The sequence below is a fragment of the Ochlerotatus camptorhynchus genome, unplaced genomic scaffold (genome assembly GCF_037179485.1).
Source record: "Ochlerotatus camptorhynchus isolate MF236.1 unplaced genomic scaffold, CSIRO-AGI_Acam_v1.1 ptg000324l, whole genome shotgun sequence".
NCBI lineage: Eukaryota > Metazoa > Arthropoda > Insecta > Diptera > Culicidae > Ochlerotatus > Ochlerotatus camptorhynchus.
Genome location: NW_027040812.1, coordinates 1,553,783 through 1,566,951, shown reverse-complemented (window position 1 = coordinate 1,566,951; position 13,169 = coordinate 1,553,783). Strand labels below are relative to the sequence as shown.

The following is a 13,169-nucleotide window of genomic DNA, read 5'->3' as shown; positions in this document are numbered from 1 at the left end:
TTGTTTAAAATGAAAACATAAAACCTCCTCCAGGTCAGAAAGTTTTAACAGCCTTCTAATGACTACCATAAAACTATATTACAACCGCATAAATCGCTCCTGAAGAAGTTGATAAAACATGATACGCAAAACATTTTGACAACTTTGAAGGTTTTAAGTTGGGGTTTTTGGATGATAGTTAATATTGAGAAATATTTTATTGTGGTTTTATTCTTTCGATGTTTGATGTGAAATCATGATCCTTGTCAGTTGGTAATAATGGCTGATATTATTGTACATTGAAAATAAGACGACTTTATTATAATTTTAAACCAATCTGTGTATGCTTCACAGCATGCCGTGCAATATTTATGGTGATTATTATACCAAATAGGAGCATAAATTTAGTGCGTCATATGAATACTAAAATATAGGGATATTTTTAATTTGTCTGCATTAGCACCATGCATTAAAGAGTCATTCAAAGATTATCTATTTAGTACAAAACTGTTACTACTGTTGAGCAATAACCAGTCACATATTATTTAATTATACATAGATGTATGAAAGATGTTTTATTGCCTATCAATTAAAGCGTAATTATTCATACTGTGTGAAATTTGTTCATACGGCGACATTTTTTTTCGTTATAACTTGCTACTCCTTAAAAATACCTCAACATAACATATTCTCCTAGATTGGAATTCTATAGCATAACATAAACCTAATGGTTGTATTTTAGCATTTCGTAGTCCAAATTGAGAGCGTTAAGTTATATTTAAGCTCTATAACTAGCTTGCTGGTTTTATTCGGTACAGTGAATCAAAACAAAACAAAAACCATGACCACCTGTCAAAAAGTCAACATTCCAAGCGATCCTCCTATTTTCGCTTGTAATCAAGATGTAAGAAATGCTTATTGGATCCACTAAAAGCTTTTTCAATACAAGGTTTAAAGCCGTGATGTCAATACTGGCCATCTCCAAACGGATTTAGTGAAACTGTCGGCGTTGCTTTAAGAAGGGTTCGTGGATCTTTCGGAAGTGTATCGGAAAGCCGCTTGTTCAATATTTTTAAGAGCTCCTTCACCGCACTGTGCCTTATGTAGGGATCGTATAACTGTAGTTCCTCCAGGAGTTTCATATTGTCGATCGTCTCATCTTCATCGTGTTCAGAAGCACTGAAGGGGTTTTCATTTCATATATCTGAATAGATTTGTTTTTTTTTATAATGACAAAAAATTTCAGAGTATTTTTTGTTGTAGCAGTATATTTCTTATCTGTGAATCTTAGGCCTCTGATAAAGATGATAGTTGTAATGAAGCTTTAATGAAGGTCTAAGACTGCTTCAAGTTTTATATCGGTCATAAAAAGTGTACCATAAAACATAATTGTATGTTTTGTTTTGGTTTTATTCTTCAGTTATAAGTAGTGATGCAGAACCACCTTACAGCTACCGTTAAAACTATGAAGTCTGAGTTTTAATTTAGTAGTCATAAAACAGTTTTATAGACGACTTGACGGCCTGATTTTATGACAAGCACACAAAACCATAATACAACCACAGGCTGGAAGGGATGCTATGATAAAACAATGATAAAATAAGAATAAATCTTCCAAGCATTTAGATTGTTACTTGGGTGTGGTCTTTGGTTACCACAACCACGTTGTTTGGATCGTACCACTCGATTGCCTTTTTCCCATAGAGGCTGCTCGCTAAGTCCGGCCAGAACAGCACAGGTCTATTATGTTGCTTTGAGAATGGTAGCAGCCGCTTTTCCAGGCACTCCTGGACGTAGATCTCTTGATTGATGGTTCCCGTAGTAATGAAAATGCCGCTTTTTAGACCACACGTGCATATGGCCTGCCAGACGAGATATTTTTTTCCGGAACTTCGATAGTTTTGAAAATTTCAGGCACCTTCCCTTTTCCTGATGCGGTATAAAACTCCTGTCCCGGGAGCTGCTTGAAATCCACCTTCACATAAGTTTCGTGTGAAAACGTCGGATTCTCTTGCTGTGCGAGCAAAATTTTGACACGCTGCTCCTCTTGCTTGGACGACATTTTGAAAACTGGAGAGCAAACGGTAAAAACTCATCATAGCAACCATTGTATATACACTCAACAAATGCAGCATTTCAGGTTTTTTTTATGCATTTTTTAACAGAAATACACTAATTTGAAGTTGACCAATTTTTGCGCGTTCCAGACTTTAGTGTTCAAAAATCCCTCTGTTGTTGATCGTCCGATTTATGAGAAGGTTTTCTAACAAGATTGATTCCTGATCGGTCAAAAATAAGTCTGCTGGAATAGTAGGTTTACTTGAAATGTTTACATCTGTCAAATTTAAGTGAAAATTCCCCATTGGAACACAACCATAGTAATCTTTGAGGGGTACGAATTACTCATATCATTGGCATTACCGATGGCTGTAGGACGGATCTTTTTCTGTCCATCTTGTTTTTAAAACTAATAGAATGTCGGACACATTCGGTGGGGCCTCCCTTCGCGCAGTCGGTAAAGGCGCAGCTACAAAGCAAGACCATGCTGGAGGTGGCTGGGTTCGATTCCCGGTTCGGTCTAGGAATTTTTCGGGTTGGAAAATTTCTCTACTTCCCTGGGCATAGAAGTATGATTGGACTTGCCACACAATTATACCAATACAAAAATCGAAATTACATCGAAATCTCTCAATTAATAACTGTGGATGTGCATCTGGAACACTAAGTTGAGAGCACGCAATAAGCTAATATGCGAAATGCAATAAGCTTTAAATGCGAAGAAGAAGAAGAAGAATGTCGGACTCCTAGGAAATCGTATATGGGGAAGTACACCAGTATTGGCCATAGGTTCCTATTTTGGCCACACCTCAGAAAACCGATTAAATTACAACATTTGTGCATTTTGTTGTCAAAATGTGTATGTACACCGATGAATATGATTTGTACCAACAAACTGAACGCAACTGAACATCTCAAAATTGTAAATAAAGTGAAATAAAGGCCAAAAGGTGTCAAATACTCTAAATATGGGTATTTCCGGAAAGGTAATACAGTGATCGTTGGTAAAAAAAAAAGAAATTGAAAGTGTTCAGTATTGCCTTAACCAAGTGTTCTACTGTGATGAAACAAAACTGTTTTAGAAAAAAAAACGCTTCAATGATCTTATGTCTCAGAGCATCTGAAAACTATGCCGAGACTGAAACAGGACAAACAAGGGTTCTCAATCATGTTTTTCTCTAAAGCGAAATTTACAGGAAATAAATCTCCCTAGGTATTATCGTGGCAACAAGACACTCACCACCACAGTTGGAGGAGTTTTGCGCAGCCAAGAACATTAGTTTTAAGGCTTTGCTGCTCCTTGATAACGCTCCGTTGCATCCACCCACCATAAGCAATCCCAACATAATGCTTCTATACATGCCACCAAAGATCACGCCTTTGATTCAACTCCTTGATCAAGGCATCATCACAAATTTCAAGCTGAATTATGTATGTAAGTATGAGAAGCTACAGTTTTATTCTGGAAACAGCCGGGAATGAAAGCCTTTCACTAGCGGATACACGAAAGTAGTTCCGCATCAAGATTTTTTTTTCGACTGCTTGGATGTGATTCTAAAGGACATAAAACAAAGTAAGTTGGTAAATTGCTTGAAGGAAGTTATTCCGTCGTATTTCGCGAATTCGCAATGCAATGAAGACACCAACGAGGATTTGCAGATCATGTCCAAAATTCAACAAATTCACGGAAAGTTTGGGGCGCCGGGTATAAGAAACACGGTGAAATCAACGAAATCATAAGAGATGAACTGGCTACAGCAGATGTAATTATTAGTGAACTGGACCCATCTACAATGAATATGGATTATATTTTCATTCCACCCCCACCTCTCCAAGTTCGAAAGCTTCTGAACATTGGACTGTTCCCAAGTAACCAAAAGTTCCAATAATAGGCTATTTATGGCTTAAGCAGCTTGGTTGAAGGTGGTCTATAGAATTCTAAGCAGCCTCATTTAAGTCGTTATAAGAACTTGAAAATTCCGGTACCATAATTGAAGAGCATTCTAAGCAGCCTTTGGCGGAACTTGAATGGAACTTTTAGAAAATAAATTAAAAACGGTTTTTGTCCTCTACATCAATTCTATATTTAGTTCGCACTTTTATGAAAGTTATTTCTAAAGGCAGGTATTAATGTGAATTGATTTTATCAGCATTAGTAGTAGAATTGGAGCTGTTTGAAGAATTAAACCCAGTTCTTCTGCGTGAGAGCCCCAGCACGAACCGCTACGAAATTTGAGATATATTAAAGTGAGCTGTTGTCCCGCCTACTGTTGGAGTTTTCAGTGCCAGCTGACTGACTTGAATACGAAACACAACACTTTGATGAATTTTAAATTGGTGTTTGCCCGCATGGTATTCCAACACACTTGTGGCGCAGTGGTTAGCAATCGTAGATCGCATGCCGAATACATGGGTTCGAATCCAGGAAATTAGACTTTAATTTTTTTTTATAGAATGTTGATGCACTGCATAAATATAAGAATTATGATTTATTCGGGCCACTGATCATTTCATATTTACGTACATTAAATTTTGTTACAGATACATAATTGTGCGGATTGCTTAATGTGGCTTGAAAGTTCTGTCAGAACTTTATTTGAACTTCATGGAACTTGAAAGCTCTGTCGGAATTTTATTTGAACTTTCTGGAACTTGAAAGTTCTGTCGGGACTTTATTTGAACTTTATGGAACTTGAAGGTTCGGTCGGAACTTAATTTGAACTTTATGGAACTTGGAAGTGATTTTAATCGTTGAATGCGGAACTTTTGGTTACTTGGGTTACATTGAACGGATAGCAAAAATCCAAAATTTGCTAAGGGAAGTCGAAACGTTGCCATCTTGCTCAATGATACGTTATACACATTATACAAACTATACGCAACATGCTTGGTAAGCATTAGTCAGGAAAATTAATGCGAGGCAAGATTTTGAGCTCCAAAATACCCTTAATCATTTTCCGAAAATACCCATATTGTAGGGTATTTGACAGTTTTTCTTGAATCAATTACCGCCATCTTGGATTTAAAAATAGCGTCCGAAATCGATTTACAGCCTCTCTACATGTCATCCCTATTCCGTTTCGTGTCCTCACATTGCTCAGCAACATCTTATATGGACAAGCTTTCCAGACATAACATATTATGGAAGTTCATGTGCACACTAGCGCCGTGTAGTGAGAAAGTTCTTAAGGACTTGGTCACCTGAACAACTTTGCTGAAGACAGCAACGTTCTATATGGCCAGGTTCTCGAGATACAGTTTATATAGGAAGCTCACATGCACACTAGCGCTGCGTAGTGAGATAGTTCTGAACCAAAATGAACACCATACAAAAGGACATAATCACTTGAACAACTTTGCTGAAGACAGTAACCTTCTATATGACCAGGATTTTGAGATACAGCTTATATAGCAAGCTCATATGCACACTACCGCTGCGTAGTGAGAGAGTTCTGAACTAATATAGCCATCATCCGAAAGGAATTGGTCACTTGAACAACTTTGCTGGAGACAGTAACTTTCTATATGGCCAGGATCACGAAATATTCTATAATGGACCTATGATCCATATATTATAGCACCGGTCATAAGTAACATAAAATTGAAGCGCCTCTAGCGGCGTAGTTCCCATTTCAACCTGAATCCAATGACACAGGCTTGTTGGTCTATCCCAGTACAAAAGCTTTGTCAAAGACAGTATAGCTCTATATATTGAAACAAATGAGATAATCCAACACAGCCCCTATTATTGAAAATTCCATAAACTGTGGGTATCCTTATTCGCGGATAGCCCGGCAATAAGGATTCCTGACTGTATGTTTGAAATTCTCTATGTAAGTAAGTATTCCCCAATTTATCCTTAAGAATAACCATGGAGTTTTCCATTGACTTGCCTAGGGATAATGATCAGACTTATCTTGAAATTATCTTCAGGATTATATTGGAATTATCCTAAAAGATCTCCAGGAATTCTCCTCAGCATTCCTGAAGTATTCTTCGATAATCGTGAAAAAAGCTCCACAACATTCTGCTGGAAGCACGAATATACTACCAAATTAGCTTTACCAAATTAAAGCAGAAAAAAGTCAGAGCCACCAACAGACCATCGTTAACCAACCACTAATAAATAAATTAAAAAGTCATAAACCTAACCTACCCAGAGTGCCCCTTAACCTTTGCCTCAGCTGCCCGCTTATTTATGCCCTACCCACCCGGAAAACCCGAAAATACCATAAAACTAATCCTCGACTAATCTAATAATCACTTTAATCGGGCCTACGGACCGCCATCGGCAAACAATGCACTATGGTCCGAAACGGAAATTTAGCGGGCAAAAAATATTTACTTCTTCTCAATTCATTGTAGGTGCCTGTAGTGTCTCCGTAGAATTTGTATAATATTAAATAGGCTTTTTTTTTATAAAAAATTATGATTAGGGTGGTCGTCATTTTAACATCAATCAGGAATCTAACTTTTTGTTTTAAGTTATAGGGTAGAGAACTACTTCGGCATAATCGCCCATTTCGGGCCTATCGAGCATAAAACATCAAGTAAATCCATGATTTCAGAGTTAACAAGTCAATTATACGTTTGGTACGATACTTTAGTTAATGAGCTACCGAACGAAGTCAATGAGAACGCGTGATATGAAGCTTTGCACCTATTATTCCCAAAAACAAAAAAAAAGCGCTCCGACCGAATCAATTTTTATCATCATCCGATAGGCCGAAGTGAATTCAGTGGCGTTTCAATGGCGTTTCAATGCGTTAGGCCGAGTTTAAAATCAGTTTGGCGTCAAGAAGCAGTGTTAGACTTTTGACAATATCTCAACGATTGGTTGTTCTTTATCAAATCTTACGGTACGTACGGAAAGGTAAATTAATTTGGAAGCCATCAGTGATAATAACATTCCGTTTGGTGCTAAACTGCGCTAGATTAAGAAAGACTAAGAGCGGGTTGTGCTTAATAGGCTGGAAATGGGGTAGTTAACCCTATGTGGTTACATTTTCTTGCAAAGGTGTGGCCAAAAATATGTCAAGCGACATTGCTCAAGACACCATTTATCTAACTCTTCATTTGTGTTTCACTTTTCTGCTTTAAATTAGGGTGCCTATAAAATCACAATTTTTATATTCTAACTTCATGGTTTCAAATGTTTCGAAAAAGTGGTCTGGAGAAGAGTTATAGGGAAAATTATCACGCACGTTGCCTCGATAAATAAACGAACTATATAAGAAAAATTGTTAAAAATAATTTTAACTAAAAAAACATGCAATCTGGAAATGTCAATATCGTAAGTAGTTGGATAGTTAATTTTATAGTTTAGATTGAAGCTGCGAGAACAAGTTTTTTTTAATGGAGTAAATATCAAGAAGAGAACACAAAATAAATCCATGATTTTGGCGTTAACAGATAAATTATGCGTTTGGTACGATACTTTAGTTCAAATGCTACCGAACGAAATCAATAAGAACGCGTGATATCAATGTTTGCACCCAATATTCTTAAAAACAAATGAAGCGCTCCGACCGCATCAATCTTTATCTTCATCCGATAGGCCGAAGCAAATCCACTGACGTTTAAATGCGCTAGGTCGAGTTTAGAATTCGTAGGCCAAGTTTAGAATTCAAAGGCCGAGTTTGGCATCAAGAAGCAGTGTTAAACTTATAACAATATCTCAACAATTTATTTCTCTTCTAACGGTACGTACGAAAAGGTAGATAAATTTGGAAGCCATCAGTAATAATACCATTCCGTTTGGTGCTAAACTACGCAAGACTAAGAATGACTTAGTGTGGATTGTGCTTAATAGACAATAAATGGGGTAGTTAAACCTAGGTTTAAAAAATACCTAACCATTATTTGAAAATTACGTGTAACTAAATACATCATATTAACAATATGATCCAATGATGCCCTTTTTAAACATTGCTTTGGTGACCCGAAAATATTGCCTCACGCACCACCTAGCGTTTTTCAAGTTAAGTCAGCAACAATCATTCGACAATTTGAGGGCCACGAACATAGCACTTATTACAAAAATAAATGTCAAATTATTTTCCTAATTACGTTTTGTATATAACATGAAAATTTGTCTGACGTATCACTGCTGTAAGCAAAAAAATCATGAAATGCATACATTTAAAATATTATACACATTTGCATTTGGTTTACCCCTCGTGAAGCCACAGAGGCGCTTTCATCGTTAAAAATTTGGTTCGCGAGCTAAGCGAAAGAGTGGATAATATTTGTATTATAATATATTTGATGTAACCCATACTCGCCTGAATATTGCAACTTGTTGTGTTCTCAAATACTTAGCTCACCAAATATGTGCACAATAATTTTCCATAAAACTCGTCTCAAGAACACTTTTTCGCAACAATTTAAAAAAAAGTTAGAATAGAAAAACCTATTTTTTTATGGGCACTCTATTTACGAGCAGAAAAATGGTGAAATGAAGAGCAAGAAATACTGTGCCTTCAACAAAGTTACTTGAAATGCTGAAAAATTGCTGGAAAATGTAACCACATATTTCTTAAACCGAAAAAGTTTGATGCCTGATTTAAGTTAAAATGTAGATCCCCCTCATCGTCATATTTAAAGAAAGAAGGTCAATTTTATTATAAACACCGAACACCGAAACAATAAATCCCTAAAATTAATGGAATCGGAATAAATATTTTTTATCCCACTTAAATACCTTTTTTGACCACAGTGCAATGTTTCCATGTGAATCGATGCTATGCTGTTTTCACCTCTCTTGTGTATCTTATGTATGTGAGTAACAGAATGTTGCCCAGTTTTATCACTTTTATCTATTGGGACCATCTGCGGAAGTAAGGGACATGTGTAATTTGTGTTTTCCCCTCCGAATAAAGCCATGATTGCAGGCCGACGGCTCTTGGTGGTGAGGGAAACAGGGGGAAAACTGTGTACCAAGCAATAAAATATGTGAAAATGATCTGGCAGAAATGTTATGGTTAAAGTAATTGAAGCTAGCTAGTGGTAATCCACAATCAACAGCTAGCGGAAGACTTTAGTGAATCAAGGAAAGGATATGAAAGTGCATTCAAATTATTATCAAATGATAAACGTTAACTACCTCTTGCCAACATAATTACGACACCAAATAAAAGGCATTCAAACAATACAGCAAATAGAAGCAAACAGCAAACACCAAGATGATGAAAAGCAAAACTGTAACTCTAAACGCTACTTGCTACTGGTGACTACGAATCTATAGGAAATTAAAACGATACCGGTGATGACGGAACTGCTTTCTCGTGATTCCAAAAGCAAAAACCTAAAGCGGATACACCCAAAAAATAAACTGTCACAACTTGATCAAGAGCTTGGGAAATGAGCAAGAAAAACAAGGATAAATTTAGCAATAATGCTGCTGCCTGCTTGAGTTTAATGTTATCACACAAAAGCGACTGATGTGTGTCTGTCTACGATTGTGTAAAATATCTTGTGTGATGGTATAAAACAAACAGAACAGAAACTAAAAAGGTGGGGTGAACATTTTTTTTATGGAGAAACTGAAGCAAAACAATAGTACGATACTGTGACATTGATAATAAAATCATTGGAAAAATTCATTTCAATCAAAATTACCTAGGAAAATGTCGTCATCATCGATATTTTGCTGATTGGCGAGCGTGGCGATAGCTGCCATAATTCTACAAAATTCAATTAATGAGGGTGGCGGTAGCAGCACCACGCTCAATGGAGATCGGACCAAAATTTCACCCGACAACATTCAAAAGTGAGCGGGTCACGGCGCTTACCTGAAACGAAAAGATAGAAAATTAAGTTAGATAGAGTTTTCATTCGGCTACGTAGAACATAATACACAAATTGAACTTATTCGAGTTGCAACATACCACTTCTCAAAAGTATTCACTTCGACCATAATGGAGTAATTTATCGAAACGAATCCACACACAAAAGTATAAGTCTAATAATACAATTAATTGTAATGGGTCAAAGCTTCACATTGGTTCAAACACCATAATGGCAATGGCGATGCAAGTGATGAGATTTTCTCGTCCACAAGTTTTCCACTCGGGCGTTTACTATCAGAAAGATTTCTTCGATAGATGTAATCAAGTCACCATAAGCTCCCCACCAGTGCCAGAAAAGCTATGGTGAAAAGAATCTCACCGAACAAGATCCATTTAGCAGAGCCAGCAAAAACAGAATGCTGAAACTTTTACCTTTTCAAGCCACCGTACTCCGGATGGAAATCACTATAAACAGCGTTGAAACTTGGATGCATCTTCTGATACACCTTCCATTTAGCTTACCTGTACCACAACTGAAGCAGACCGATCCGTACATAATGTATTATCTATCTACATTTTTTCGATGAGCATTTTCATCAAACTTTTATGCCATCGCTACTGGGTGGTGTTGTTGCTGGCAGGCATACCAGCAACTTGTAGATTTTAGCAAAATGAGAAAACATTCTTCTTGCTTTCTTTTACAGCATGGAAAGTTCAACACATTTACCGAAAAAGAAAGTTGATAAAACGGAAAACTTATCACTTTTTGTTTAATCCGTGCGAATTTCGCAGGATCATATCAGATCGTAAAAAATTGTGGAAATTATGCTTTTAGCAGGAGAGAAATGGATTTCGCTCAATATCAGGGATATGTTCTTCTGCACATTTTTAAATTAAGTTCGATCAATTTTCAATATCTCCCCTTAAAAAAAAAACAGGCAGTTGTGCCAATATCGTGTAAGCACCACCTGAAGAAAAATGTCACCCGTAGATTTAAAATATTCTCCATAAACCAAGAAAAATTATCAGTCAAAGAGATAAAATGTTCCATAAAAAGTATTAAAGTGATCCCTAAAAATACTGCAATGTTCAAAAAGAAATATGCAATGCACCATTACAAATATGAAAAATGGCAAACATACTTCTGAATATAAAAACCAAAATTTGATCCATAAAATATTGCAAAACGTTCCATAAAAACATCCAAATGATCCATAAAACATCGGAGAAAATCCTTAAAAAAGTGTGAATGATCCATAAAAAATATCAATATGATCCATTTTTTATGAAAAATTTAGCAACACAATTGTAAAAATTTACCGCTAAATTTCTAAAGAATGAGCATTGAAATTGTACGAATTACCCATAAACATATTGCAATTGATCCATAACATAATGAAAGCAACTTCCTCAGAGCAGTCTCGTTTTGGACATCTTGAAGCTGAAATAAGTTTTATTAACTAATATAAAATCTAAACCAATATTAATGCTTATAATAAAACCTATTTCAGCTTCAACCTGTCCAAAACGAGACTGCTCTGAGGAAGTTACTTTCCTTAATCCAAACATTCTTGAAGAACAACATCGGATATAACCTCAAAATGTCAATGGGATCAACACCACCGTTGAGTGAAGAACAGAACAGCGATTAAAACTGTATGCTTTGTGAAGGCCATGACCACGTAGATGATATGGTCCAGTGTGATGTCTGCGATTTCTGGACCCATTATAGTTATGCTGGTAAGACAACAGCTGTAAACGAGGTTCCGTAGACGTGCTCGAAGAGCACAAATATGCTGAAGGTGCCGAAAGGAACTAAGAAGTTTGTCCCAAAGAAACCACCTAGCAGAAATAATAATGCGAGGAGTGATGCCGGATCCGAATCTGGAAAAGGAAGTACCAATGAGGTCATCCTGGAGGAATCCCTAGACATGTTGCAGCAGGAGAAAAGCGCAAAGGAGAAAGGTCATTCTTTAGAAATTTAGCGGTACATTTTTACAATTGTGTTGCTAAATTTCACATAAAATATTGATAATATTGATATTTTTTATGGATTATCCACACTTTTTTAAGGATTTTCTCCGATGTTTTATGGATCATTTGGATGTTTTTAATGGAACGTTTTTCAATATGTTATGTATTTTTTTTATCAATTCTGAAGATACATACTTAGGGTTGCCATGACAAATTCCATAAACTTCAGAGATGTTCAAGGAACATTTCGAAATAAGAATTGGCAAACATGGTTGAATATGCTTATTCCATATAAAAGACTAAAGTGGTAATTTTTATATTATAGATGAGGAGATGAAAGTATAGAGTTGATAGTTCTGTTAGAGTGCGGCAGTGTGAAAATTGTATATAGAGAGAGAAAGCGAGCAAAGACAACTTTTTAGGAAGGTCCAAATCGGCTTGATCATCTCTCTTTACCAAACGCCCACGTTGGAGAGGGATGGTGAGGGGTAGTCCCCCCCCCCCCCGCCACCACTGTCAAAAATAGATGATCGCCGACTCGCTCATGTACCGCCGATGTGTTTGAAACAGTTCTATCGATTTTACCGCACTCAAGTTGTTATCTGAAGGAGACGAACCAGCCAAAGGCTTAAAGTTTCTAAAGTAACCTGAAGGAAGGCATCCAGTCGTAGGTTTGGAAATTGCAGCTATTGTTACCTCTACCACGGTATGTGCCCCTGTCATCGTCGACTTGACGATCTCAAGGGGACACGGGTAGGGTAGGGGATGTTTCTCAGAGTCTTAAACTATGTTAATCATCGATCGAGTTTCCACTTGCTGCAATTACGGCCTCCACACACTTCCGGAATGCACGGCAGGCTCTAATAATGTAGTCTGGATCCATTTCTCTCCAGGTACGGGTCAATGTTTATCTGAGGCTTGCTGTACTCGGGTGGTGTTTAGAACAGGCCTTGGCGTTCATGACGCGCCATATTGAGTAATCCAGCGGATTAGGATCGGGGCTGGATGGCGGCCACATATCCTTCGCCCAGAACGGAAGATGTTCCTGCAACAACTTCTGAGTACGGTTCGAGGTGTGGCACGGAGCCCCAAATTGTTGATCCACGGAAGAACATACTTACTTAAAATCCCGATGTAGACCTCCGTGTTGACCTTGGCGCCTTCTGGAATGAACACCGGGTCAATTTTTTTACCATCGGAAGCCACCAATCCAAACACCATAACGCTAGCAGGATGCTTAGTCAGATACATTTTATTATGCTCGTCGGCCGCTTGTTTTACCGGAAGAGAACTTATATACCGGTCGGTTCTGGAATTTGATACGGGATCGACGGTAAACATGCTCTGTAGGTGAACAGGATTACTGAA

General features: G+C 37.3%; 1 protein-coding gene across 5 annotated transcripts in view; it reads right to left on the bottom strand.

Annotated features, from left to right (window-relative positions):
* Positions 1-13,169, bottom strand: part of LOC135707999 (protein Fe65 homolog) — a 358,036-nt gene that overhangs the window by 69,269 nt on the left and 275,598 nt on the right. For 4 of the 5 annotated variants that reach the window (XM_065229931.1, XM_065229933.1, XM_065229932.1 and 1 more), the window contains exon 4: positions 9,658-9,830. The exons of the other annotated variant lie outside the window; for it this stretch is intronic. In XM_065229931.1, the coding sequence (XP_065086003.1) occupies positions 9,658-9,802 (145 nt within the window). In that variant the 5' untranslated portion in view covers positions 9,803-9,830. The remainder of the gene's footprint in view (positions 1-9,657; positions 9,831-13,169) is intronic. 5 annotated transcript variants of the gene reach the window in all.